Genomic DNA, 27,621 nt, shown 5'->3' with positions numbered 1-27,621 from the left:
AGGGAGTAGGCCTCTCTGAACTTGCTTGCTGTCAGCAGTTTTAAATTTTCTTTTTTTTTTTTTTTTTTTTTTTTAATTTCGAGTAGCCCACTTAATCCTTTTTTTATTATGTTCGTCTGAAAAGTAGGTGTGCAGTTTGATTTGTGAGTGAGGTAATGAGGTCACGGGGAAACTTCTGCCCCTCCCAGTCTTGCTGGAGAACTTCTGTGGGGTTCATTTTTGTTGTGTTAGGGAGAAAAAGCAGCCAGAGAGGTCTGAGGGTTAAGGGTGTGGCTCTTATCTACAGATTGTGATGTCAAGACAAAGTATTTGGGAGTTGTGCCTGGTTATCGGCACAAACTAGTAACTTTATGGGATTTGTTGATTTGCATTGAAGCCAGCTTTGCGTAACTTTGTAGAGACTTAATATTTGAGAGCCCGTTTTGTTTGGTAACCCACCTGTGGGGTAAATGCAGTTGGTGATCTTCAGCTTGAAAGATAAATACACACGCGTATGGTAATTACTTAAAGGTAGAATATCCCTGGCTATCCAGGAACATACTGTATATGTATCTGGATATCTCCGTTTTGAGAAGTGCAAGTTACATGATTCAGGAGAAATCGGATTTTTTGGCATGTCCGGTTATCTGAATGTAAAACTTTGAATGTGTTGGTCTCATTAACCGATTGAAAAGAATATCTCTAAAAATGCCCTGTGTTTACCTCTCCTGTGTATTGACTCTTAAGTTCCATGCTCTGCAGTGATGCCATTGTTCTATAGCGCCGTCCCCACGCCGGCCTAAATCCAACATCCTCTCTAATCACTTTTCCTCCACATGTGGAAGGCGGTTTTCCACCTCCAGGGTGTTCGGTCCTGGGTCGTTTGTACAGCAGAACCCTTCTACTCAGCCGATAGAAGCTGGAGTTGCGTGTCCTCGGGGATTCCAAGGATTCACGCTCTGGACGGACAGTTACACTAGGTCGCCTGGTGGGCATGTTTTGCCTGGTTTGCCCGCGTGAAATCAATAAGGTATCGGGCTGGGGCTTGGACCCAGAGGAGTTAAGGCCCGGGATGGAGGAGTAATTGACGCACAAGTGGGGAGCGCTTCTTTCTCATTGTGGAGAAACATGGATGTTTCTATTTCGGCAGTTATTACTGTTATTGAAGATCCTCTACCTGTTGTGACGTTCTAAAAACCGTGGCCTAAACAAGCAAGGGGGCTGTTCCAAAACGCACAGTACACCTTGCTCGCCATTGTCATCCTCGGAGTTCCAACAGCTGCCCAGGCTGATCCAGAAATCTCTCCTAGAGACCACAGATCCTTCCCACCGAGTGATTTTTGTATCCAAGTCCGACCGTGGCTCTCTGGCGGTGGTTGTTGGAGCCTTTCCACGAGGGTTGTTTTCTTTCTTCTGGTGACTGCTGGGTCAGGACGTGGGAAGGAGAAGTCTTTTGTCTCCTGATGAGCTCTGGTGGTGCTCACTCGTTTGGGGTCTAGACCGCCAGAATAGGGCCTGTTTTTGTGCTAAGCAGCCATGCGCTCACCCTTCCTGTGTGTGCAGGTGCCCTGTCTGCTGGCCTGCTCCTTTGTGCCTCAAGGTGAGGGGTTGCCCTCTGGGCTCAAGGGTTCTGTCTCTCTTCCCTACTCGTCTGTCTGCAGTTTAGGCATCTGCTGAAATCTGAAATAGGAAGAAAGGATAGAAGCAGACATCTTCTTTGCCTGTCCGGTGGCCCACCTTCTCCATGTTAATTGTCACTGTATCCGTTTTCTGTTTTTTGTTTTGTTTTGTTTTGTTTTGTTTTTTTGTTTTTTTTGTTTTTTTTTGGTTTTTTTTTTTTTTTTTTGGCTAACCTCTTTTTCAAAATCTTGAGCCTGCAAAGGAGGTTCAGATTGTCCAGGAAGGTTTTGTAGGGCAAGAGTAGTGGTGGTAAAGGGCTCCTGTGGGATTTATCTGTCTATTTACTTGTTGGGTGTTAAACTAGCAAAAACCTGTGTTGTCTCTTTATCTTGGGGCTCTCGTGAGGGGTCATTGGGGTTATTTTTGGATTGCATTTTCTTGGTTGGAATGGGAAATCTCCATAGCTGACAAAGGGGAGCCCTATCTGCCCAGGGGCCAGTCTCCTGAGGGAAGGGATGATTATTTTCCACAAGCCGAGGTGTTAAACCACTTTCATTTGTGCTTCGTTGACCATGAGTGTGGCAGTGACACCATGCCTCCCGACTGTCATTTGCTTTCACCGCAGCGTTTTGATGTGGTGAGGATGTCCATGGACCAGCCTGGGCTCGGCTTGGCACACCTCTGCGCTGCCCGCCCCGTTCCATGGAACCCTAACATCCATCCAAACGCTTAGCTGCTGACCCAAGTGTATAGGGTTGGGTTTAAAGTCCGAATTCCTGTTGAACCTGCAAAGCTGGCCCAAGCCAGATTTTCCCTGGCACCCCAAAGCAAAAAGCAAACCAGTTTTATTTTTTTTTCTTTGACAATTTGGGTGAAAAACAGACTTTAGTTTTCACTAGTAATGACACTAGATTGTGCACTCTGAATATCTCAGGGAGGGTCCTACTTTGACAAGGGGATTCTTTTTCTAATTTTTCTCTCACCTCAAAGTGTGCCAGCCATCCCCATCCCCCAACACACACACACACACACACACACACACACACACACACACACGCACGCGCTGCAGCTGAAAATGAAAGCTCTCTTTGGATGCTTGACTGTTTAATATGTAATGTGATACCTTGTCTCGCAGTGACAGGGTGACAGACGGGCATTGGGCTGTATAATACAGAATTACCTTTTGTGCATCTCTTCTACAACAAAGCCCAATACATGGCCTCTCCCTAATATGCTAATACGTTTGGTGTGCTCCAGATGTTTTGGAAGCTAGGGAACAGCTTCAAAGGTCTCCTTATTTTCTCCCCCCTCACTTTAACCCATCTTTAGGCACTGCTTTTTGTGAAACAGAGGCGTTCGATTTTCCTTTGGTTTTGTATTTTGTTATGTACGTGCAGCTAACGGGATGGCTGGTGAAACTTCTTTGTGTCTAAGACATAAAATTATAAGGGCTGCGCATTTTAAGGCTCCCTCCCCCCCTCCTCCCCATGTTAGCAAAGGATTCCCATCTCTTCCTGCGCTGGTGTTCTAAAATCTGTAGCTCTCCTCAGTTGTTTAAGCTGGAGTTCTTGAGCTAATGGGCTTTGGCCTTGTTTGTGTTTGGATTTTCCCACCCCCCTGTGTTCAGGCAAGAGGGAGCTCCTACTTGTACATCTCCAGCCGTCCAAAGGACAGGATTTCTTCTTAACCCTCTGCTGATGCTGTCCCAGGCATAGAAAAGAAGCCAGTTCTGGTGTCTTGCCTTGAAAGCCTTTTCATTTCTTGCTAATTTGGGAGATAGGCTGGAAAGCTCCGGAATTTGATGGCTCCATTCTGTCACACTCGATTCTTTGGGGTTCTCCGCGTGTGAGAACGGACACTGTGGTCATGGTGGCCGAGTGGTCTCAGGCCTGTGACCTGCCCCTCCTGTCAGCTGCTGGTGGCTAGCCAGGGTTGCAGGCGGTCCCCAAGCGGCCTCCCCTCGCGGTGGTTTGGAATTTTCGGCTCATATTTATTGCTTTTGTGAAAGACAATAGACGTGGTTTAATTTAAGTTCAACCTACTGAATATTAATCGAGGAGAACACGTGCTAATATGGGGAGAAGGGAATCTTTGGGCCATTCAATTTCCTCTGTTTAACCTCCTCTCCCAGTGAAGGTATGGGTTTGTCGGAGGGGAGGGGTTGGGGAAAATAAAATCATTTGGTGTCTTTGAAGGAGGGGATGCTGTTTTTGTTGTTTCTCATCAGCTAAAAATAATAATTCAAAAAATTGACGGCAGGGCTTTGTTAGGGAGAAGAAAAGGCAGTGTGCGTTAGCTTGCCTAATGTTCTGATAATGGCTCTTCTGCCCTGTGAAATTGTATTGCATCTTGCTGACCTAGCTCTTGTGGATTGGGCAGGCAGTATGATTTGGGTTGAAACACTCAAAATGAAATGGGGTGGCCGCTACACCAGAGGTGTGACAGTAGGTGGGGGTTGGGGAACACAAAAGAAACCCAGGTCTGTCCAGCCATGTAGACCGCTTAACTAAAAATAAATCTTCGCTGTACAGGACGGGAAGACTGAAATTGAAAGTCGGTTGTGTGCAGCACAAATTGGTCTTGGCCCTTCAAAAGGCCGTGAAAAGCCGAGCTGCTTCCATTTGCATTGACAGGCAATCAGTTCCCGCTGTACGGGCCCCAGTTTCCCTGATCAGGAAAGCGAGTCAGACTTCTGTCTCTGAAATGGGTGTAAAATTTGATAATCCGGTTCCTCTGACTTTGCACTTGTCCGACTTTTGGAGGGGAGAAAAACATCCTGTGTCTTTTTACATTTACTTCTTTGTAAGCTTTTTTTTCCGTTGAGAGAGAGGGAGAAAGGGATAGAAAGACTCCTAAGCGGCCCCCGCAGTGCCAGGTGGAGCCAGACAGATCTCACGAACCACGAGATCATGACCTGAGCTGAAGCCAAGAGTCGGACGCTTAACCGACTGAGCCACCCAGGCGCCCCTGAACGCTCTTCCTCCCCCACCGGAGCGCTACTTTTTTTCCCTCGGTATTATTTGCCATTGGGCCACTCTTTGAGCTTTGTGCGAAGTTGTGTAAAGAACCTTCTTTCCCTTCGCAGAAATCCCCGATGAAAGGTGGAAGAATGGCCCAACGGAACTGTGGGGTTGGACGCCTTACTTTGATTTGTGTCGTGATAGGCTGTGCAGTCCTCTTCGGTTTCGTCCCCTCTGGTTCACACTTGCACAGAGCCTCACAGTGGCTCAGGCCCCTCGGTCTTCTGGTGTGAACCTTGCTTTCCCCTACAATAGTGGTTCTCAAAATGTGGGCTGCAGACCAGCCAAGGCAGCAAGCATCAGCATCCTGTGGGGACTTGTGAGAATAGGGACAGGCTGGGGGCGAGGCCCCGGGGACTCTGTTTGGAAACCGGCTTCTGATTCATGGTCGATTTTGAGAATCAGGTGTATAATCTGCCGAGGTGATTATTGTCAGAGGGGCGGGAATATAGCTGTCATTGAACTTTTCTCTGCTAAGTCATTCACTCCCTCACTAGCTGCTTACTCGTGCAGCAAATACGGAAGATCTTGTTCTGTACCGAACTGCACGGTCTGCCCCTGCCTCACCTGACTGCGTGTAGCCCTCACTTGTTTCCCCCTTGATCCAAATACAGCTTGAAAACAACCCTTCTTCTTCCTCCTCCTTGACCAGCACCACCACCACCACCTGGTTTTGGCTTTTGTTTTCAGGTCAATTGCACATTCCAGGTTGGTGTTCCTTCATGTAGTGGTTGGAAGCTTTGCTTTCTGTCCCCATTGATTCATCTCCACTGTCCTCCCCGTCACTTTTTTCCTTGCCCGACAAGTGCGAGGTGTCTTCTTTGCGCATCCTGACTGATCCGTGTGTGTTTGTCGGTCGACCTCCTCACCTGAATTTAGATTTTGTGTGATGATGCCTGTATCCCCAGGGCCCCGGCACATGGTAGGTGTTAAGAAAGTGAACAGGTGATAAAAACTTGAAGAAAAATTACAGAAAAAAGAAAATGAATGGATGAATTTCCATTCTGCCCTCCCTCTCTTTATTCTCCTTCATGGACTTAGGGCCATTGAAAAATAGGAGCTCCACCAAGAGTAAGCTTATATTTAAGAGGCCTCTCTTCTATTAATTTTACACACGGTTCTGTAATTGAGAGTTTTTGTTTTGAATTTCCCGTCCTTTTCAAGTGTGGTCATTCACCCACCTCCACTTTACAAATAGGACGTGTATCCCTGGATCAGTTTCTTAATTTCCGAGTATTGTCTGTATTCATACTACTGTTTTCAGTGGTCTTGCTCCCCACCCTGGGACCTTACTAAAGTGCTCTTTATGTAGTGTAGTTTTATGTAGTTAATACCTACATTTTGCGTGTAGATTTAGTGTTTTAGAGCTTCATTAAGTAATCTAAAGGCAGGGAAGATTAATTTTCATATGTTTGACCGCCCCCCCCCCCCCCCCCCCCCCCCGAGAATATATCCCCAAATATTTCAAAAATTTATATAAAATTGTTGAACGTTCAGCTTTCAGTTGACTTAAAATTAAAAATGATTTCCTTCTCTGGGGCGCTTGGGTGGCTCAGTTGGTTAAACGTCCGTCTTCAGCTCAGGTCACTATCTCCTGGTTCGTGAGTTCAAGTCCCACATCGGGCTCTCAGTGCAGAGCCCGCTTCAGATCCTTTGTCCCCACGTCTCTCTGCCCCTCCCCCATGCACGTTCTCTCTGTCTCTCTGTGCCTCTGTCTCAAAAATAAATACTATAAACAAATAAATAAATACTAAAAAAAAAAAAAAAAGGCATTTGACTCTTGATTCCAGCTTTGGTCGTGATCTCTGCATGCTTGGGATTCTCTCTCCTTCTCCCTCTTCCCCTCCCTTGCTTGCACTTGTACACTCTTTCAAAATAAATAAATAAAGTTAAAAAACAAATGGTTTCTATCTCCACACTAGCTATATTTCAGATGCTCAATACCTACATGTGACCAGTGGCCACAGGAGTGGATAGCACGGACCATACTTCTGCCCTTTGACTCCTAGACATCCATATAATTAACGTCTCCTCTTTGCCTCCCAGCGCAAACTTCCCAAATTTTTTCTTCTTCGGGGAAGTTGTGTATGTTTTCATTTCCATATTGCAGCCCAGCCTCCCACAGCTGCCATGGGATTTATATTTATTGCATCGTATTAGATTGCCAACCTTAGAATATTACTCATTCTCTGAAATGATGGGAAAATAGATAACAAGGGAAGTGTATGCACACACAGGGTTTTGTTGCAACGTACTACGTCCTTTCAGACGACGTTCCCAAATCTGTAGAATCCTGTATTCTGTATAGTGTTGAGTGCCACGAATAGGAACCACTCTTATGTGTTTGACCCGAAAAGGGATTTAATACAGGGAACTAAGTACTTACAAAAAATTGGTGGAAGGGTTGGAAGATCAAAAATCAAGGGGCCACACTGTACTTTTTTGGCCTTGCTTAAAAGCCAAACGCTGATTCCCAGCTGCTGATGCCCATGAGGCTGGTGCCTAGATCGTGAAATTGGGGGCCAGTCACTGTGGACATTTGTGTTGGGGCAAGCTTCCCACTGCTAGGACTTAAGTTGTGTCCAGAACCTGAGATGCAGGAACATCTGCATGCTAGAAGACTGGCCAGGCTTTTTTTACTCAGCTGTCACCCGTTAGTGTGGCTTTAGTGCGGCCTTAGTGCTTATTAAAATACTTCAGTCTCCCTTGGCACGGCCCCTTCCCTGTGACCTTTCTCCAGTTCAGTTATTAAAAGCACATCACAGGGGCCCCTGGGTGTCTCGGTCAGTTAAGTGTCCGACTTCAGCTCAGGTCATGATTTCACAGTTCGTGAATTCAAGTCCCACGTCGGGCTCTGTGCTGACAGCTCAGAGCCTGGAACCTGCTTCAGATCCTGTGTCTCCCTCCCCCTCTCTCTGCCCCTCATTTGTTCATATCCATTCTCTCTCTCTCTCTCTCTCTCTCTCTCTCTCTCAAATAAATATTAAAAAAAATTGAAAAAAAGAAATCACATCCTTGGGTGGTCACAACACTCCCTCTTCTGCATGGTGTCCTGTATGCAGTTCTAGAGAATCCTTATCCTTTGAGACCATCAAAGGTAAATGTGACTGTCTCCCGTAACGGACTACTTAGGAAGATGAAGTTGTGTAGTAGGATTTCTAGTTAATAACCTAAGCTGTGGCTCCAAAATACTGATGCGTTTGCTTGTGTGGTTCCTGAAGGCCATTCCAGAAAGGATTTCAGTGTTTCTGAGAGTAGGTCTTCAGCCCTTTGAAGGAAAACTAGTTCAACTCGGTAACACACGAGGTGCCTTTCTTTCCACCACCCACCCCAGCCTCAAAAGATGTTCATGTATTTTGAAAAGAACCCTGCAGTATACTGTGTTACAGAACTCTGCTTGGATTTCTTACTGTTGAAACTACTTCCTGGGCCTAAAGTAGGAGGAAGTGTCCCACTCAGAAGGGACCTGTACCCTTTTCTTTTTAAAAAAAATTTTTAAAAACATGTTTATTTTTGAGACATAAGCGTTTGAGCGGGGGGAGGGGCAGAGAGAGAGAGAGAGAGAGGGAGACACAGAATCCGAAGCTGGCTCCAGGCTCTGATCTGTCAGCACAGAGCCCTACGCGGGGCTCGAACCCAGGAACCATGAGCTCATGACCTGAGCTGAAGTCGGACACTCAACCGACTGAGGCCCCCCCCCCCCCTCCCCAGGTGCCCCAGGACTTGAACCTTTTAATCCTGTTCTTCCCAAATTCTGGTCTGTCCTCATCAGCCGTTGTGTGAGGGGTAACTGTGGTAAAGCGCTGCTTCCTGATGTCATGTGTTTTAAGTGTTTGTCCCCTTTTCTCACCTGTAGGGCTCCTTGGTCATGGCCAGTCTAAGGGATTAGGACCAGCATCAGAACAGTCAGAGAATGAGAAGGACGATGCATCCCAGGTGTCCTCAACTAGCAACGATGTTAGTTCTTCAGATTTTGAAGAAGGGCCGTCGAGGAAAAGGTTAGTACCCAAGGCTGAAAATGCTGACGCCTTAAACCAGGGACCTCAAACCAGGCGCCAGGTTTTCCCACAGGGAACACACTCGGGCCCCCTCACCCTGCCTCCTGGTTTTCACAGAGGAGCCAGGGCTCTGGATGTGTCACAGCCCATGTCCTGGTTTCTAAGTATTGTCCACCAATCGTCATGAAAAATGAACACACTTCAGCAAACGATCTGGGCCTCACAGAACCTCTTCTTGGCCTGAGAATTGGCCCTGAGGGTTTACCGACTTGTAATTCTTGTCTTCACTGATCCTTTTCATCGACTCTCCCGTTTGTGGAGTCCATTCAATGGTATTTCTTTTTGCCATGTCTGAGGAGAGCCGTTCCTAACCGCGTGAAGAACGAAATGTGGTGTTTCTGAAAATTTTCTCCCTCCTCAGGAAAGCAGAACGGCTTGGTGTTCAACTCTGTCAGCAGTGGTGGAATCCTTCATGAAACTTTAAATTTACCAGGTTTTTATTTTTTATTTTTTTTTTAATTTAAGGACTTTCCTGAATAATAAGCTTGTGAGAGTTTGATAGGGAAGTTGGCTATGAGAGCTTGATAAGCTTGTGGTTTCCTGGTCAAACAGCAGCAGTGACATTATATAATGCTTTTAGTCCGGTGTTTCAAAATCCCCTTGCTGGTCACCTGCCTTATTTCATTCCTCATGTGTTGTGTTGTGTGCCCCCCCCCCCCCCCCCGCCTTTAGAATTTATATTTCATTTTTTCTTTCTTTCTCTCTCCCTTTCTTTCTTTCTTTCTTTCTCTTTCTTTTATTTTTTCTTTCTTTCTTTCTTCCTATTCTCATACTTGTGATTTTCCTGGATGACTCGATTAAGGACTTTTTCTTAGAACTTCATCATGTGAGAGGTTGGGGAAAGGGGGGAAAATCCCCTTTGTCTGGTTGCCTCTGTTTTACTCTTTCTACAGAATTCTAAATTCCCTTTCGGAAACGATCTAGATGCGTGTATCTAACAAAGAACTGAACAGAGTGGAAATTGAAAGGAATGGATTGGCCATGGGTTAGGTATTCCAAATCCTTAACAGAACTGGACTTTGGTCTGAATGTTGACATGACCGCTCAGTCTTCTTGTATTTGCCTCCATCATGCAGTGTCTTCGTTCGGAAAACCCGTGTTGCATTTTCTCTTAATTCTTGGCACTGCGTCTGAGAAGAGGTCCCAGATTTGTTATTAGTACACTCAGCAAGCATATGTAAGAAGTTTCTCTGCCAGTGTATTGGGCCTTGCAAGTTACTTACTCTCTTTACAGACCCTTGGGTGAGTGTCTCAGCGACAAGCCTATTACGTTTCAGATACTGGGCCACAGACACTCTCGCTCTGCCCCAGTTTGAGAAATGCATCCTCACAAGAGAGGGAATTCGAGAATGTGTGTTATAAATCCCCTCAGTAAATATATTGGGACGTGTAATGATATTATCCATGCTTGCAAACATGGGTGGGTGGTCATGCATCTGGCATCTTTCATCACTGTTTGGGGAGCAGAATTCTATGAGTGGGGTTGGAAATGTCAGTCCCCGGTCCTTTAGCCGCATGGCTGTCAATCACTCTCACCTCCAGAAAGATCCTGCCAGCATGGGGGGGTGGTGCCCGAGATCAGTCGGTTTCGTTCTCTTGGTCGAAGGGGGTCGCTGGCCCTTTGTCCTTGACCCCAGCGCCTTTCTCCGGTGCTGCTGGCCTCCTCTTTGCACGGTGCTGTGCAGCAGCTGTATGCAAATCAGTCCTTTTAACTTTTGTTCTCCAGGACAGTGGAAAAGAGAAATTTTGTTCAGGGTGAATCTCAGGAAAACGTGACCATCGCTAATCTGCTTTAATTAGTGTGCCAAGTAACTTGTTTTACGGGATTAAGGATTCATAGCTGCATCTCATTTGGTTATAATCACACTCTACTTCGTGAAATCCATCGGGGACATAACGTAGGTTATGGTTTGACAGGTTAGGTTAGATTTCGGGCTGGTCTGGGGTGGTCTGGATTTGACAGGAGGTGGGGGGGCTTTGTAGTTTACCAATAAGTAGGTAGGGTAGTTAGGGCTAAAATTTCTTGCAGCGTTCTAGGGTACGTCGCAAATACAAAATAATAATGCTTTCTGGCTTTCAAAGAGCTCGTTTGTTTTGATCTCCACTTCATTGGTATTTGGCATGAACCGTGCCTTCCGAGACACGTCGTTAGAACTGGAATCTGAATTCCTGGGGCTTTGTCAGTGCTCTGCCAGACTTCAGTGCTCAGCCTTCCTTTATCTTACACCTATTAGACCTTTTTAAATAATCGAATAGGGTGTCGCGTAGTGTGCTGTCTCTGCTGATGACTGATCAAGCTCAGAGTACCTGCCTAAGGTCGTTGTTTCCAAATGTCGCTTGGAGCATTTGGTGGATTGTTGAGTAGACACTACTTTTTACCGTGTGTCTAACGTCCCCTGAGCCTTGTGTATATATAGTGTGTGTGTGTATAGTCGAGAGGAGCAAATCTTGTGATGGACCACTTGGGTTCTCTGTAGGCATTTAGACGGTGTGGGACAACACACGGAATCCTAAACTTGGAGGGCCATGATTTATGTCTTTGCTCTGAACACAGCCTTCTCTTTGAGAACTGCTAGCCATTCTTGTACAGTTAATTGCTCTTCCTAAATACACGGTTTTTAGGATCACCACTTAATATGCCTTTTGTCTTGGGAGTGGAGGGAAGAGGGAATTTGTGTTTGAGTTTCGTAAGAAAAATTAAGATACGAAGCGTAGACTAGGCCAGCCTCAGTTAGACCTTGCCTTGAGTTTCCAACCTGGAAATGAGAGCAATTCCATTTTCTGGTGATGCCTGTCATGTGATTTTCAAGTGTTCAGTGCAAACATGTCATGTGTTTACAAAGTGTTATTTTTGTACAGGAACATCTCCCCCTCCCCCCTCCCTGAGCTACATTTGGCCCTGTGTACTTGGTGCCATTGGTTTTACTGGACATTGGGGATCTTTTTGGCATACAGAAAGCAAAAGAATCGAGAGCTCTGAAGGACTTATTTTTTCTTTATTGAGGCAAACGTGAAAGGTATCCAGCCATCGGAAGGTAGTCCTCTGAAATCTTTGTGCGCTCTTTGTAAAACAAAAGCCACCCTCTCTAGAAGCCCTTTGCCTCTTTGATGGACAAGACATCCCAGCCACTGATGATCTCTGGAGGACTCTGAGCTGGTGGGAGTCCCTGCCTGTTGATTTTCCTTGTCTTTTGATCCCTGGGGTGGATGCCATTAAAAGATACGCATTAATGTAGCGTTAATGTTCAGAACGGAAACATTATAGAAACTTTGAGCTTTTAATCAGCACCTTCTGATTCCGATGGTGGCCATGCCTACCTGGTTCCTTTCCCTCCCCATCCTGTTACACGGACAGTGCCTGTCCTGTTACTTTTTGCAGGGCACGCAAGTTTTACGAGAGTCAAGTGTATCTGAGTATTTTTAGAAGCCAGAATGGACAGATTCTGTCAGTCAGGTGTGGAAAGACTCAGATGGTGATGGGAATATGGATTCCTTTTTAGGAACAGTGAGGACTGGAGCTAGACTATGTGGCTTGTTGTTCGGGCCCAGCATCTATTTGTCTCGTGCCTTTGGACAGGTTCTTGTAGCATAGCTGGGCTGCAGTTTCCTTATTTGTTAAAATATCTTTTTTTTTTTTTAATGTTTGTTTTTGAGACAATGTGAGAGACAGAGTGCAAGCAGCGGAGGGGCAGACAGAGGGGAGACACAGAATCCGAAGCAGGCTCCAGGCCCTGAGCTGTCAGCCCAGAGCTCGACGCGGGGCTCGGACTCCCGAACCGCGAGATCATGACCTGAGCCGAAGTCAGAAGCTCAACCGACTGAGCCACTCAGGCGCCCCTAAAATGTCTTTTTAAGAGTAGTAACCACCTCGGGGTGGTTTTGTGCACCGCACAAAGTGAATTTGTGAAGCGCCCCTAGGTATGTGATACATACCATGTATTAGATGCTGTATTATTAGTGATCATCGCTGAAGGACACCTGAATTGTACGTGAGCATGCGCATTTACTGGGAACTTCTCAAACACGTTTTAGAGGAATTTTGATTTCTACAAACTGCGGTAATCACTGTGGTGACACTGTCACCACCATCTGTGGGCAGATGGAAGAGTGTAGGCGGGTACCTCTTCTGAAGTTCCTGAGTCACAGGAAGGGACCCTATGGCTTTTAGTGTGGATTTCCTCCACGGAGGTTGGCGTAACCAGGTTATTTGCCCGCGTGAAGCAGTCCTGAATGGGATGAGGTTCAAGGTTGCAAAGATGGGCTGTTGGTGAGCAGATTCCGTCTCCACCATGCACCTTGCTGCCAGGGAGGCTTCTGTTTTGCTAGTACCAGTGGCTAAGATCCCTGACTCACTTTGAAAGAAAACTCTAATAAGAGAGTCTAGTGAACTAGCAAAAAGGGGGGGGGGGTTTCTTGTTAAACAGCTTAGGCCATTGATAATACAAGACTTGAGTTCACAGATCGTCCCACTGCAGTGGATTGGGCTTTGAATAGGAGAATCATCTTAAGAGGGAGGATGCCATGACTTAGGTGCATTGAGTTTCTGGTTACAAATACTTGTTGAAGATGGTGAGCCTTCTCCTGGGCTTTTGGAATAGGTATTCCTTTCATAGCTGAAGAGTCAGTACGGACGCGTTCCTTATTTCTGTTCTGAGTTACTTGGGTGATACAAGATACTTTTCTACCTCCAGATTTGGAAGGAAGATAGGTCCAAATGCATAGCGTTCTTTCTTGGCACTGTTAGGCATTGGAGTTATTCACTGTGAACATCCTGAAGAATTAGAATTTTTAAAAGTCTAAATGTTTGCTTCCCTTTAACAAAATGCATTATTAATCCAGTTTAATTCTTAATTTTTTATTTTTTAAATGTTTATTTTTGAGAGAGAGACAGAGTGCGAGCAGCAGGGGAGTGGCAGAGAGAGGGAGACACAGAATCCAAAGCAGTCTCCAGGTTCTGAGCTGTCAGCGCAGCGGGGCTTGAACTCACAAACTGCAAGATCATGACCTGAGCCAAGGTCGGACACTCAACTGACTGAGCCACCCACGGGCCCAAGTAGTCCAATGTAATGTTAAAGATACTTGCCTTGCTGTTACTGCCAAGACTGAAAGCAAAACAAGCAACAAATAGCCTTTAGATCTGTTCCTCTTAATCTTTGGTTTAGAGTTAGACGCTTCCACTGACCAGGGTGTTACAGATGGTTTTGTTGTTATAGCCTTGAAGACTATCTTACCTAGTAGAGACGAGTACTATTAACATTTTTTAATTCTACAGCTATCTTGACTAAGATCTAGACTCTACTTATGGGAAGTAAGGAAGGGACAAAATTGCAGAATGGAATATTATGTGGGATCTCTAAAAACCACTGAAAATAGTTGTGGAATTATATATAGGGTAAATGGAGATGTGTCAAGCCTGTCTGCTTTTCTTTCCTTCTTGTAGATCTGTCTTTCCAGGGTCATTTTCCTTTTGCCTGACAGGACTTTAAATATTTACTAGTCTGCTGGTGTTGGATTACTCTTCCAGCTTTAATGTAAGAATTATAGGATTATTTCCAGTTCTAAGAAGTTTACCTTCATTTTTTTTTTTTTTTTAATTTATTTATTTTGATCGAGCGAGTCGGTGGGGGGGGGGGGGTTGGGAATTTCAAGCAGGATCTGCACCCCCAGCGTAGAGCCTCAAGTGGGGCTGAAACTCACGAACTGTGAGATCATGACCTGAGCCGAAGTTGGACGCTCAACTGACTGAGCCACCCAGGCCCCCCAGTAATTTATCTTCATTTTAAAAAGATATGTTGCGCATTATAGGATTTTACGGTGGTGTCCCCGCCCCTGGCCCGAGGTATTTTAAAGTTAATGTCCACTGTCTCCTGTTTTGCATGGTTTCCAACAAGAAGTCTGCTGTCACTTTTTTTCTTTTTTTAAAACCCTCTCCAAGAAGTATCATTTTCCCCAGTCTACTTTTTAAGATTTTCTTCTTCTTTTTTTTTTTTTTTTTTTAAATTTTTTTTTTCAACGTTTTTTATTTATTTTTGGGACAGAGAGAGACAGAGCATGAACGGGGGAGGGGCAGAGAGAGAGGGAGACACAGAATCGGAAACAGGCTCCAGGCTCCGAGCCATCAGCCCAGAGCCTGACGCGGGGCTCGAACTCACGGACCGCGAGATCGTGACCTGGCTGAAGTCGGACGCTTAACCGACTGCGCCACCCAGGCGCCCCAAGATTTTCTTCTTCTTAATCATACCATACCATGTCCCTTGGAATAGTTTGTTTCTTGTGTTTAGAGTTCACTGAACTTCTTTGTTCTGTAAATTTTGTCAGTTTTGGAAACATCAGAGGTAGTAATTTTGCGAATATCTGTTAGTGTGCGTTCTTTTCCCCTTTAGGTTTTTCAATTGCGCGTCTATTTGGATTGGGCTGCTTGCTCTTTGAGGCTCTGTTCATTTCATCCCTGTTTTCGCCCCCCCCCCCCCCCCCCCCCCCATGTTTTACTTTAGTAGTTTCTTTTTTTTTTTTCTTTTAATTTTTTAATGTTTATTCACATTTGAGAGAGACACAGAGACAGAGTGTGAGCGGAGAACGGGCAAAGAGAGCTAGACACAGAATCCGAAGCAGACTCCAGGCTCTGAGCTGTCAGCACACAGGCCAACGCGGGGCTTGAACTCAGAAACTGCGAGATCATGACCTGAGCTGAAGTCGGATGCTTAACCGACTGAGCCACCCAGGCACCCCCATTGCTTTAGGTAGTTTCTACCCATTATCTGTAGAAGTGTATTTTTTTTTTTTTTTCTTTTTAACCTCAGATTTTTATCTCTAGAAGTTAGATTTTGGTCTTCTGAGTAATCTTCAGTGGCCCTCCTGTGCTTACTCTTTACTTTCTTGAACTCATGGAGCACAGTGACAGTAGGGGTTTTAGTACACGTGTCTAATTCTATCAGCTGTGTTATTCAGGAGTCAGTTTGGGATTGACTGATGTTTGGCTTCATTAGAGGTCATATTTTCCTGCTCTTTTGTTTGCCTGATGATTTCTTCTTGGATGTCTGGCATCACACATTTTTCCTTTGGGTTCTGGATGCGTTTGTATTTCTCTACCTGTTCTTGAGCATTGCCCTAAGGTGTGATGAAGTTCGTAGGAAGCCGTTTGGTCCTTTTGGATCTTGGCATTTCAGCTTTGTTGGATAGAGCCAGAGCCGTGTCTTCTGTAGGGTTAAGTTCGTCCCGCTGCTCAGGCACGAGGGGAGTCCTTGCTGCCCCGGGAGCTAATGGTATTTGCTGTTTTGGCTAGTAGGTACAGGCACTGTTCCCGGTGCTGTGTGGGATTCGGTGACTGTTACCTCTAATTGTTTCTCGTGGTATTTTGCATTCAGTCGTTTCCTGACGAGTGCCTGCTGGTACTCTGTGAATACTTGAGGAGCCTCCAGAATTTTCTGTGTGGCCCTCTCCCTTCCAGGACTCTGCCTTACAGATTCTCTTCCATACCTTGGCCTTCGCAAACTCCCAGCTCCTTTTTGCTCAATTTCGATTCCTCTAACCCCTGCTTGAATTGCCCCGTCCGTGGGCTGTGGTCCTGATCTGCTGACCAGGGCCCCAGTCCTGATCTGTTGAGGATCACAGTGCTTTGTTTTGTGACTTCCATTGTCTTGTGAGGATTTTTAGTGTCTTTCAGGCGGTACGTAAGTCCTGTCCCTGTCGTTCTGTTCCTTGAACGTTGAGTGAGAGGGAGAAGGGTACCACCAGGAAACGTAACTGCCGTGTTTGCACTTTATCTTAGTCATGGTCCTAACCTTTCCAATTTTGTTAGTCATTAAAAGAAGAAAAGAGTGAATTGCATAAGTAATCTCTGACGCACTGTAGGAGAATCTCAAAATAAAGAAGCAATTGATCTATAAATAGCAAGTCCCGCAGCTCTGCAAGAGAGCGTGTGACTATTAGGAATACTTGAGACTCTTTGAAGTTCTAGAACCTCTGTTTCTAAAAGAGGAAGAACGGCTTAGTGAATAGAACATATGGTGCTTAATCAATCTTACCTTAATCCTAACGAGACACCTGGAAGGTTTTATTATCCCTCTTTCATAGCCGAATCAACAAATTTTGAAAATACTTAACTGGTAACACCTTTTTCTTTTTCTTTTCTTTTTCTTTTTCTTTTCTTTTTCTTTTTTCTTTTCTCTTTTCTTTTTCTTTTCTTTTATTCTTTTCTTTTATTCTTTTCTTTCTTCTCTCTTCTCTCCTTCCTTCCTTCCTTCCTTCCTTCCTTCCTTCCTTCCTTCCTTCCTTCCTTCCTTTATTTTTGAGAGAGGGGTGGGGAGAGAGGCCAAACATGAGCAGGGGAGGGCAGAGAAACCCAGAATCCGAAACAGGCTCCAGGCTCTGAGCTGTCAGCACAGAGCCTGATGCGGGGCTGGAACACATAAACCGTGAGATCATGACCTGGGCCGAAGTTGGACGCTTAACCGACTGAGCCACCCGGGCACCCCAGTGACACATTTCTTAGAAGTAGCAAAGTCAGGGTTGGAATCCAACACTTCATATCTATAATGCCTGGACTTTTCCACTACACCACGTCCCCTTCCATTGGGTCCTTCAAATGTAGGTCTTATTTTTTCAGGTACCTGTGGGACAGACAGATTCCAGAAGGACACTCCTTTTGGGCCAGCAGCACCTGGCTTGGTGAACTGAACCATGGCTGGGTCACACCCTGTCTTGCTGAGCATGTTTGTGCAATGCACACTCCGTGTGGCCCCCTCACATCTTAGTAAATGTTTTCTTCTCTGCCAAGTGTTTGTATTCCTTCTTTCATGAATTGAAAATTCTTTTTTTTCTGCATTGTAAACCAAGCAGTAAATAGAAAGAGGGGGAAAGCTTTAACTTGAGTAAAACACATTTTGCTTTTGCATCCTTTCTGGAGTCCTCCAGTATTCGAGGTTACAGGTCGTGCTTTTCATGCACAGGGGCACTTGGGGAGAGGTCCATCCTGGATGTGAGAACATTCAGGACCTAGTTGACTCTTCCTTTCAGGTGGCTGTTCCAAACAGATCTGTGACTAATTTATGACTGTAGTGGGTTGTTCCCATGTTCCTCTGGGAGGATCCTCTTTGATTTTGGCTTTTCAGTAGTTTGGCGTTGGTGGGCTCTGAGGGGCAAGAGTTCAAGTATTGGCCCACCTCGTGGTGTCTGCTTCATGGCCGCATTTCTTACAATGCAAGTTTGGGAGGGGAGTCTCTATCTGTAGCTCTTCATACCTTACCCTTGATCTTAAGCGTTGGCCCAGATAAAATGGTGACTGACGTGAAGCTGAAGGTCAGATGTCTTCGGTCGAGTATCGGAGGGATATCAGATCATTTCAGATTATGCCAGAGATTCCCAGTGGTTGAAGCACGCACGTGTTCTGTTCACTGCAGGATAGCACATGCAGCTCTCCCACGTTCATGGTTAGGTTTTTTCCCTGCAGCCAGAGCCCTGGGCTGCTGTTCAGATCTCTCAGATGATTTTCACCAATTCTCTCCCTTGCCCTCCGCCCTCCCTAACTCATGGCACGGGTTCTCTCTATTAAAAAGAACGCACCCCCCCCTTCTGTTGCCCATGGTGAATAGAGCCTGGCTGCGGCCCCATCTGCAAAACAAAGGGAGCCGCTGTAATAAACATAACGTCTGACTGGTTTTGTGCACGAAATTACTTAAGGGAGGTTTATGGGATTCCCCATCTCCCCTGCCTAGCTTAGAATTTTAACTGCTTGGCAGATCGGTACTTAGGTGGCATGATCCGGGGGTTACAAAATAATCTTCTACGGCCTTCTCTCACGTTACTGGTGCATCTTGAGGCCATCCTGGTCTTCCTTCTCACACACTGGGCCTCTCTGACTCCGTACGCGAATCCTGTCTAAAGGTACCAGGCAGCCCCCTTTACGGAGGCCCAGAGGTGCAACCCAGCCCTCTATCTGGCAAGACAGCAGGAGGTCCAGGTGGATTTTGGGGGTGTGGGGTAGAGTTCTGTTGTTGGTTGTTAGGAAATCCAGAATATCCGAGTCAGGGTGGAGTTGGACACTGTAGAAGGAAGAACCTGCAACGAGGTGGCACGTGAAGTTCCCGGGTGACCGAGCAAACTCGGGCTGGTGTTTGGAGGTTGCCTTGAAAGAACGTTCCTGGGTTGGGTCCAGGAGTTAGGCTTAAATGGCAGGGTAGACTTGTAGGTTCCCTTTGGGATGTTCTCGTCCCCCTTCCTTCTATCCTCTATCTCTAGCTGAAGCAAAGGCTTGTTGTTACTACCTAGCCAGGACGCAAGGGCTGAGCCTCTGCGTGCTTGCGTTTCACCCTGGATCGGATGTCTGGGATGCGGGAGCTGGGGCACCGTGTCACTTGACTCATGCTGACTCCTGTCATTCTGAGGAATGGCGGGGAGGGGGTGGGAAATAAGCCTAGAGGGTAGCGTTCCAGGGCTCTGGGCACCCATGCTGGCTGGCACGTTGGTGCTGTGGTCCCAGCCGCCCTGTCTTCGGCTGCATCTCCTTACTGCTTTCCTGGCCCTGGAACGGCTATCCTAGTGAAACTGTCTCCCTCCTCTCCTCCTTCTAGGCCGTGTGGCGGGGGCTCGGTGCTTAGCCTTCTGGGCCCCTGTTGCTGGCTTCCCTTCTTGCCAGTCACCAGTTAGTAGGTGTATCCCCAGAACCAGGACTCCAGGGGAGGGGGGCTCACAGCCACCTGGCCTCTAGGAGGTGAAAACTGCTTTCGGAGCACGGGTCTCCTCCCCCGCATCCCAGGAGGCCACCCTCCCTGGGACGGCCTTCCCAGGCCTTGGTGTACAGGAGGTTTTTAAAACTCTTAGATCATAGCCCCCAGGCACGTGTAGACTATTTGTATCCAGCCTGTAGATCTTAAGGCGGGTGATACCAGGGTGAGACGCTGGTGTCTGAATGATCCTCAGAGCTTGAGGATTTAAGTTGGAACATGTTTTCCTGGCACAGTCTTACAGTGAGGCCCTTGATTAGAAATTGGGGAAAAGAAAAATTAAACTTTAGAATCTGAGATTAGGTTTGGATCCCAGCTTGTCCTCTTAGCTCTCCATGAGACAGTCATCCCCCCTCGCCCCCCGCCATACCCCCTTTGCAGGGTGGCCACAATGATCACTTAATACAGCACTTACCCACTCGCAGCATGCCTATATAAATACGTGTGCAGTTCAGTGCCGGCCGTTGCTCTAAATTCGTCACATGTGATAGTCCCATTTAATTCTCCTAGCAAACCCCGTGGGATCGGTCTTTTACTACCATCCCATTTTACTGATGAGAAAACTGAGGCACAGCATGCACTGTGCACAAGAGATAAAGAGCTTCTGGCACATCGTCAGGACTCAGGAAATGGTTTCTGTCACCTTGAGTAAATCCGTGAAGAGCCATCGTGGAGTGCTGCTGATGGAGAGAGACAGAAGGGTTGTGTTTTCAAGAGTGTTTGGAACAGCCTGAGAATTCTGCAGTCTGGGCACAGTGATCCCGTTTTAACTCTGAGAGGAGTTAAAGGGCACAATTCAAAATTCAAGTTGTTTGCCAGGTCCTGGGATGGAGCTTTAAAAAAAAAAAAAAAAAAAAAAGATTTGTGAAGCCTGATCTTGTGGTCCAGGGGACCTCCAGTCCAGGGAGAGGAAACCGAAGCAGCTGGTTTCCAGTGCTGGGTGGCGAGCGCCACGGTAAGATGTGACATCCGTGGACCCGGACTGAAGCGCGGGCAGGGTTGTCTAGGGACATTGGGGCATCTGTAAGGTGACCTGTGCGCAGAGTCTTTCCTTCCACGGAGAGCAAAGGAGACTCTTGCTGCGTTTTAAGACCCCACGCTAGAGCTGCTCTTGTGACTTCCTGACAGAATGTTAGGAACCTGTGCCAGTGTCTCAGCCAAAATAATGCAGAGAGAAAGAGACAGACAGAGACGGGCCTAGGGCTCCACTGACCGGTGCCTTGTGTGCTAGGCTACTTGGCTTTCTCAGCTCCTCCCCGGCCCTGAGCCTCTGCATTGTCCTGGGCTGGGATTGGGCCTTGACCCGTGAAGTGGTTCTTAAGGCTCTGTAGCAGGCTGCTCCTGGAAAAAGGTCTTTGTGCTTCAGTGGTGTATCTGACCTCACGAGAGGACTGGGAGAAGGCAGGGTTTATTTACTTAACTTTTTCTTTATCAATATGGTGAGCCCGAGACCAGAGGGTTAGTTGATATTTTGAAAAGGCACACGTGGATGGTTATGGGATCAGGGGAAGGGTATTGGGTCCCAGTCTAGTTGTTTCTATCTTGTTGAAGCCTTAGAATTGACACGGTGTTATTGTAGTTGATTTTAGAAGACTCATGTATAAGAGCGCAGGGCACCTCTCACACCCCCTCACCACCCCTTCTTGGGTATAGAAATGACACACTGACCAAGGGTCCTGCAGAGACAGTGCTGTGGGCTGGGAGCTGTGTAGGCCTCAGGGTGGAAAGGGCCAGCTAGACAGCCTGGCAGTCCCCGATAGCCCAGATGGTCCTTAAATGAAAGAACCAATCTCAGCCCTAGATAGGAGCCTCGGATGCTTTCAACCTTGGTCCCTGAGTCGGTCTAAGCCAGGATGTGTTCCCAGGCACTGAATCTATTTGTTGGATGACAGCATTAGCTTTTGTTGATCATATAGGTGGAGACAGACCAACTCCCTGTCTTCACCTTAGTAAATAAAAGACAAACCCCGATCTGGATTTGTATTTTATTTTTTTATTTTTCCTTAAATACCAGGGGAAGAGTTGACTTGAACATGAGGTCCAAGGCTAATTAAAAGGGAGGATGGGGTGGGGAGGGGAACTATCACTGTCCTTTTCTGGTTTTTATCAGAAGGCTTTTAGTATAAACTCCCATTGGCTCCATCCTGTCTTGAGTTTTAAAGTTACCATGGAATTTCGCTCTGTGTGTCAGAGCACCACCTATCTGGCCTTGGGTAGTTAGGGGTGGGGTAATGCTTACACAGATAGGGCTCACAGTACCTAGGGGTCCAAAGGAGGGAGAACATCCATCTTTGCATCCTTGTGCAGCTTATCTTTAAGTTTACTGTTCATGCTGATTTTTTTGGAATTTGCATGAAGCTTTTCCTTGGTGGAACTGGGCTCCTCTTTCCTTGTTTTTGACAAATGTGGGATTCTGTCTAGAGAAGTCTTTGTAGATCCTCGGTTCTTCTGCATAAATGCACACCACTATCCTACAGGCCGGCGCACGTGGGTCTTCCACATGAAGGAAGGAACCGGAAGCCTGGGGCCTGCCCCAACGCAGGTGTGTCCTGTGTAGGGTTACGGATTGGCCAAACACCTCTGATTTAATTGGCCGGCAGTCATCGCTGATGACAAATTTTTTAGACACTTGGGGGAGTGGGCAGCTGCCCCCCGAAATTTGCTTGAGGTTCCTGGTGAGCACGCAGGCTTCTGGCCACATTTATTTAAGGAAAATGGCTTGTGAATTTCATCTGAGGTAGTTTCATTACTGCTGTGGCCATTTCCTTTTTCCGTTACCTCGGAGATCTGATTGCAGGGGTATCCCTTTTACCTCCCATGCAGATTCTGATCTAGCTTGTGGTTGCCACGGAAACCGGGTACCGGTTTCTTGCCTTCTTCCTGTATCCCGGCTCCTCTTAATCTCTTAAATATGAATGCCTGTGCCACGTGCCTCTGACATCCCCCCTTCCCCCCCCTGCACAGGACAAGTGTAAACCTGTCCCTGATCTTTGCAGCAGTATCTGACCCTCCTGGAAACATCTTATCAGTTCCGGAGTTTTCCTTGATGAAATCGAGAGGGAGGGAAATAGACACTGGTTCCAGACGGCTCACATGCAAGGCACTGGATGCGGCTTTGTGAGGTTTGGAGGCACCTTGTCTGTGAAGGGGGTGACGTGACAGCCGTTTGTGTCACTTGTGGTTCACATGTGCCTGGGTTGTTAGAGGTGGCTTTTTATGCAGAACATTCCTTGTCAGTACCCCCTCCCCCCTTCCCCCCTGCTGCTTTGCAGCTCCATTAAAAGCAGTGTACGTTGTTGTTGCCTCTTGGATGGGAAGAGAATGTTCCTGCCTTGAGCACCCAGCTCTGCTCCCTCCCTCTCAATTCTAGAGCTGGGCCCAAGGGTAGGGGGTGGCTGGAGAGATTCTCAGAGGACCGGCTAAGGAGGCGAGGCAGCCGTAAATGACTTGTTAGGGGGAGCATCTGGTTGGCTTCTGATGTCAGAAATGTAAAGAATCCTAATCAGAAGTAGTGCCCTGCGGCCCCCCCCCCCCCCCCCCAAGGTAAATATCAGGCAAGAATATTTTCTCTTTTGTTTTCGATTCAGTTGCTTTGATTTGCACAAGATAGAATCTTTTAAAGAGTGTAATCCTCATAAAATGCCTCTATCTGTGTCTCATGAAGGTTAAAGCCTGTTGCAGGGAATGGGTGTAGAGTCAGGGTCATCTGGGTGGGGAAGAAACGGGCGATCTCCCCATCTAGTCCTGCTCACTCGTCCTTCACGCTTTTTTAAAAATTTATTTTCCTTCAAGCTTTTAAAAAGCTCTGGCCCTCAGCTTCCTCAAATGGGATCCACCCTTTTTATCTTTTTTTTTTTTTAATTTTTTTTTTTTTTTAACGTTTATTGATTTTTGAGACAGAGAGCATGAACAGGGGAGGGTCAGAGAGAGGGAGACACAGAATCTGAAACAGGCCCCAGGCTCTGAGCTGTCAGCACAGAGCCCGACGCGGGGCTCGAACTCACGGACCACGAGATCATGACCTGAGCCGAAGTCGGACGCTTAACCGACCGAGCCACCCAGGCGCCCCACACCCTTTTTTATCTTTGCATCCCCAACTACTGGCAGGGTATCTGATAAATGCAGTAAGTATTTGTAGGGCTTTTTTTTTTTTTTTTTTTTTTTTTTTTTTAATGAATGTAAACCAGTTCTACCAGTAAGTAGCCAAATAAAGCATAAGGAAAGGAAATCCTCTGGGAGGATTTGAGAAGCATATTTTCCTGTTTAGAATCTTCCAGATCTTTCACATCCACTTTATCCTACTGGAAGGTAGGTAGGTGCCTGTGTTAAGTTTGCGCATTGTGTGCTTTTGAAGTATTTCCTGTAGTTATTTGTCTTGCTTTAAAGGTTTAGGAGCAAACAAAGTCCTTTTTTGGTAGTTATATAATTTTCCTATCTTTCATACTGCTCTCCCCCCCTCCCCCCAATTCCTTCATCCTTCTTACCTCTCTTTGGTTCTGTAAATACTCCCTGAGAGCAAAAATGGGTTTAGGATATAAATAATAAAGAAGTGCCTGTTTCTACTTTTGCAGCCCATTCAGGGGGCTCAAACTACTATAGTATAAGGTCACTGAATTTTCACTTAACATCATCAATCAGCGATGCTGAGGGAAGGGAAAAATGTCTTCTTGCCCCAAAGCCCTGGGGTACCAGCTTAAGGTAGACTATACAGTTTTCTGCTCTCTTTAAAATTTTCAAATCTTGAAGCTGATTATGATTCTGTGATGATAATTATTCTCTGATAATAATGGTGTTAAGCCTATAGCTGGCTTTTTCTCCTGTTACCCTCAGAGATTTCGCTTTCTCCCCCAAAGGTACCTGACCTCGCTTTTGTGCTCTTGGAGTTAATTTTGGGGAGGGGGGTGGACTGTGTAAAGTTTCAATAGCCTGTAGGACGACTTGGCAGAAAGCTTCAGATATGTAGAATTAACATTAATATTAATTCCTGTTGTCTACCACATATAAACTGAAAGAATGAAACCATTCAAAAGGAAAGCAAAGCCAGCTCTTACTAAAACGAGTTTCTGTCCTGATGTCCGTATGTGGTTTCAGACCTATTTCGAAACGAATGGAGGCTGGAGAGGTTACTTCTTTCGTATGAAGTACTATTCTCTTGAGTACATAACCGTATAATAGGCCAGGTGCTTTACTGAATCAAGTAAATTGTCCTCTGAAAGTATAATTAAAAAAAAAAAAATACACAAAGCATGCATTGGCCTGGATGTAGTAGGCTATAAATCCACATAGTGGTTACTGGTTACGATCTCGAGAGAAGGCCAGTGTGGGTGCCCACTTACCTGGGGTGATCGGGTAGTTGGCCGTTCTCCAGATCAGAGCCCGCCTCTGCCCCTTGCAGACTTTGAGGGAGAACCCACGAGGATGCTTCTAAGTCACATGAGCATGATTGAGCCCAGCATGGGTGGGGGGTGGGAGCTGTGGTTACTTCATGATTAGCCTTTGGTATATTGGTTAACTTAAAGTCTTGAAGAAAGATTTTCAGATTCTGTCATTCTGGGGCTGTAAAGGATGGGATTCTTGCAGTTTTTTAAGTATTGTTTTTCTCAGCCATTCTTTCCCTGCAACATAAGTTATGAATTTGTTCAGCCTGTTATTCTGCCCCCGAGAAATATGCTTGGTGCTGTGACAGCCTGCAGACTGTTGGTACATTGCAGGGCCGTGATCTGCTCCTTGCTGTGGCCAGTGCCATTTTGTAGCATGGATGGCACTTGGCCTTTCTGGAGCTCGTAGTTGCTCCCCTTTGTGGGGATTTGAGCCGCCCTCGCCAGGATTTCTCTCTCGATTCGCCTTTCTCATGCCTCCTATACTCCAGGCGCCTTGCATGAGGCTGGGGTAAATCCAGCCCTTATGGATGATCTGGAAGGGAGATCACCTGTTCTGAAGATGAGAAATCTAAGGCTAAGAGAGGACTTGGGACTGTGAGAATGTCGTCTAATGTTTGAAATGTGCATTCCTCTTTTCCGTACAGCCAAACCCGTGTGGCTGCTTAAAGATGCCTTCAGACTGCGAGTTTGGGACTGTTGGAAGCCAGAGGGGAGGGGGTGACAGGTATAGCTTTCCCTTTCTGCTGGAGACCTACTTGCTTGTTGGGAGGTCCGGGAGGGGGGAGGCTGGGAGGCACCACCTTTTGTGTTGTTCATCCATTACCACCACCTTGGGTGTAAACAAGTTTCCACGTTATTCAGATTTTTATGGCTTAAGCCTCAGATGAGCAGGACAAACTTTTCTGTTTGAAGATGGACATCTGCCCCCTCTGGCCTTCTGTCACAAAGGCTCCTCTCTTACCAGTCTCCTACATTTGCCCAGATAGGCACTTTGAAATTCACACTTCAAGACCATTTTTTTTTTAGTATTCACGGAAAGATTTAAAACTATGAACATAATTTTCCCTTTCAAAGAAGCAACTTATGAATATACTTCACAGACGTCAGTTTGGATTGTGACACCATGGACTTTTCCAGATGGTAGATCCTCCAGTGTTAACTCTTCATGTAGAAACGTTGAGACCGCTTTGGTTGAAATGCCCTTCAACCAGTAGCCGCCAAGGGTATGCCAGTGGGAACAGACCCACGTCTCTTACTGAATAAAACCAATAAGGAGTCCGTTCCTTTCCAGGTACGCTCGGCTAGGGAAGCCGGTTGGCCCTGTCGAGCTGTGCCTGCATATTTTTGCTAAGCAGACGGGGGCCTACAGTACATAAGGGACTAATGCCGTCCCCCTGTATGGTGCTCCTTTGGGTAGTTGAACTTAATCCAAAAGCGGGAGGGCAAATCCAGAACGAAAATCACTTTGGACTGAGTCTGCTCACGTGAACTTAAAATAGAAAGTAGATCTCTGATGGTGCCTCACCAGTGAAACGTCCAGCACCAGGGACGCAATGCCCGTAGAACGTGGTGCGATACAGAGAGCTTTGGAATGAGGTAGGTTTTGCTTCACATCCATGCTCTTGAAAGCTGCTTCGAGTCTGAACCTCCATTCCATTGTCTGGTAGATAAATGCAACCGTGATACCTTATAGAGGCGGCCCTAAGTCCGTGGCTCTCAGCCTCAGCATGCACGGGAATCATCCGGTGGGCTTGCTGAAATGAAGCTTCCTGGGTCCCACCCCGGAGTTTCTGATTTAGTAGGTGTGAAGTGAGGCCTGAGAATTTATATTTCTACTAAGTTTCCAAGTGATTCTGATACTGTGGGTTGAGGGATCACACTTTGGTAACCACTGCCCTATGATTTAAAGCAGCTCTACCATAATACTGTCTGCCAGTAAATCTACAGCTCCATTCTATATATAGTCGCTATGTAAATAGACAGTGAATATCCCTGTGGTTCAGAATTCTTGGGGCCCAGGGATGCCTGGGTGGCTTAGTTGGTTAAGTGTCCAGCTCTGGATTTCGACTCAGGTCATGATCTCAGTTTGTGAGTTCAAGTCCTGTGTCTAGCTCTGTGCTAACAGTGTAGAGCCTGCTTGAGAATCATATTCTCTCTCTCCCTCCTCCCTCCTCCCTCCTCCCTCCTCCCTCCTCCCTCCTCCCTCCTCCCTCCTCCCTCCTCCCTCTCCCTCTCTCCACCCCTCCCCTGATTGTGCTTGCTCTCTTTCAAAATAAACTTTAAAAAGAATTCTTGGAGCCAGTTACAATTTCTGTCAGGTAGACGTAGCTTTGCTGCTCAAATGCTTGACCTCTCTGGAATATTCTGATTTCTACTTGATAGTTTCTGTGATTCCGTTAGGTAAGACTTTAAACGAATTCAGTTGATTCTCCACCGCGGCCTTTACCCCTTTTTGGTGTGTGCTCTGTAATTATTTTGTTTTCTGTTTTGGGTTCTTTGTACAAACCTTTGCTCAGACCAGTGAGTGAAATGTGGTATGAATTTCATACCAGAATCCACTATTTCTGCCTTCCCCCTTCCCAGATGTTGAATTTTTAGGCCTTAGTAGATCTTCTCGTGCCTACTGGAGACCATGCCTTTGGAGACCTATCTCTTTATATGTCCCCAAATGTTTCCTTCCTGCTTGTTCATCGGCCTTGTGCAGAAACACAAGAGTAATCATGTCTTTCCTTCCCTTGCGGTTTATTTGAAAGTATTTATAGACCAGTCACTGGCTGCATGCCGCCTCCTCCCCACCCCCATCTCCTTTCTCTGGTGCAATTTCACTTTAGACAGTTGCTTA

The 27,621-nt window shown here is 46.4% G+C and overlaps 1 protein-coding gene across 6 annotated transcripts in view; it reads left to right on the top strand.

Annotated features, from left to right (window-relative positions):
- Positions 1-27,621, top strand: part of JARID2 (jumonji and AT-rich interaction domain containing 2) — a 272,435-nt gene that overhangs the window by 150,352 nt on the left and 94,462 nt on the right. For 2 of the 6 annotated variants that reach the window (XM_042937859.1, XM_042937860.1), the window contains one exon: positions 8,476-8,617. The exons of 3 other annotated variants lie outside the window; for them this stretch is intronic. In XM_042937859.1, the coding sequence (XP_042793793.1) occupies positions 8,476-8,617 (142 nt within the window). Of the gene's footprint in view, positions 1-5,519; positions 5,542-8,475; positions 8,618-27,621 lie in introns of those variants that run through there. One more of the 6 variants, XM_042937864.1, reaches the window with a different exon arrangement.

This window comes from Panthera leo, chromosome B2, assembly GCF_018350215.1.
Source record: "Panthera leo isolate Ple1 chromosome B2, P.leo_Ple1_pat1.1, whole genome shotgun sequence".
In the NCBI taxonomy this organism is placed as follows: Eukaryota; Metazoa; Chordata; class Mammalia; order Carnivora; family Felidae; genus Panthera; species Panthera leo.
Note: the sequence above shows the minus strand (reverse complement) of the source record. Positions and strands in the feature narration are given on the sequence as shown.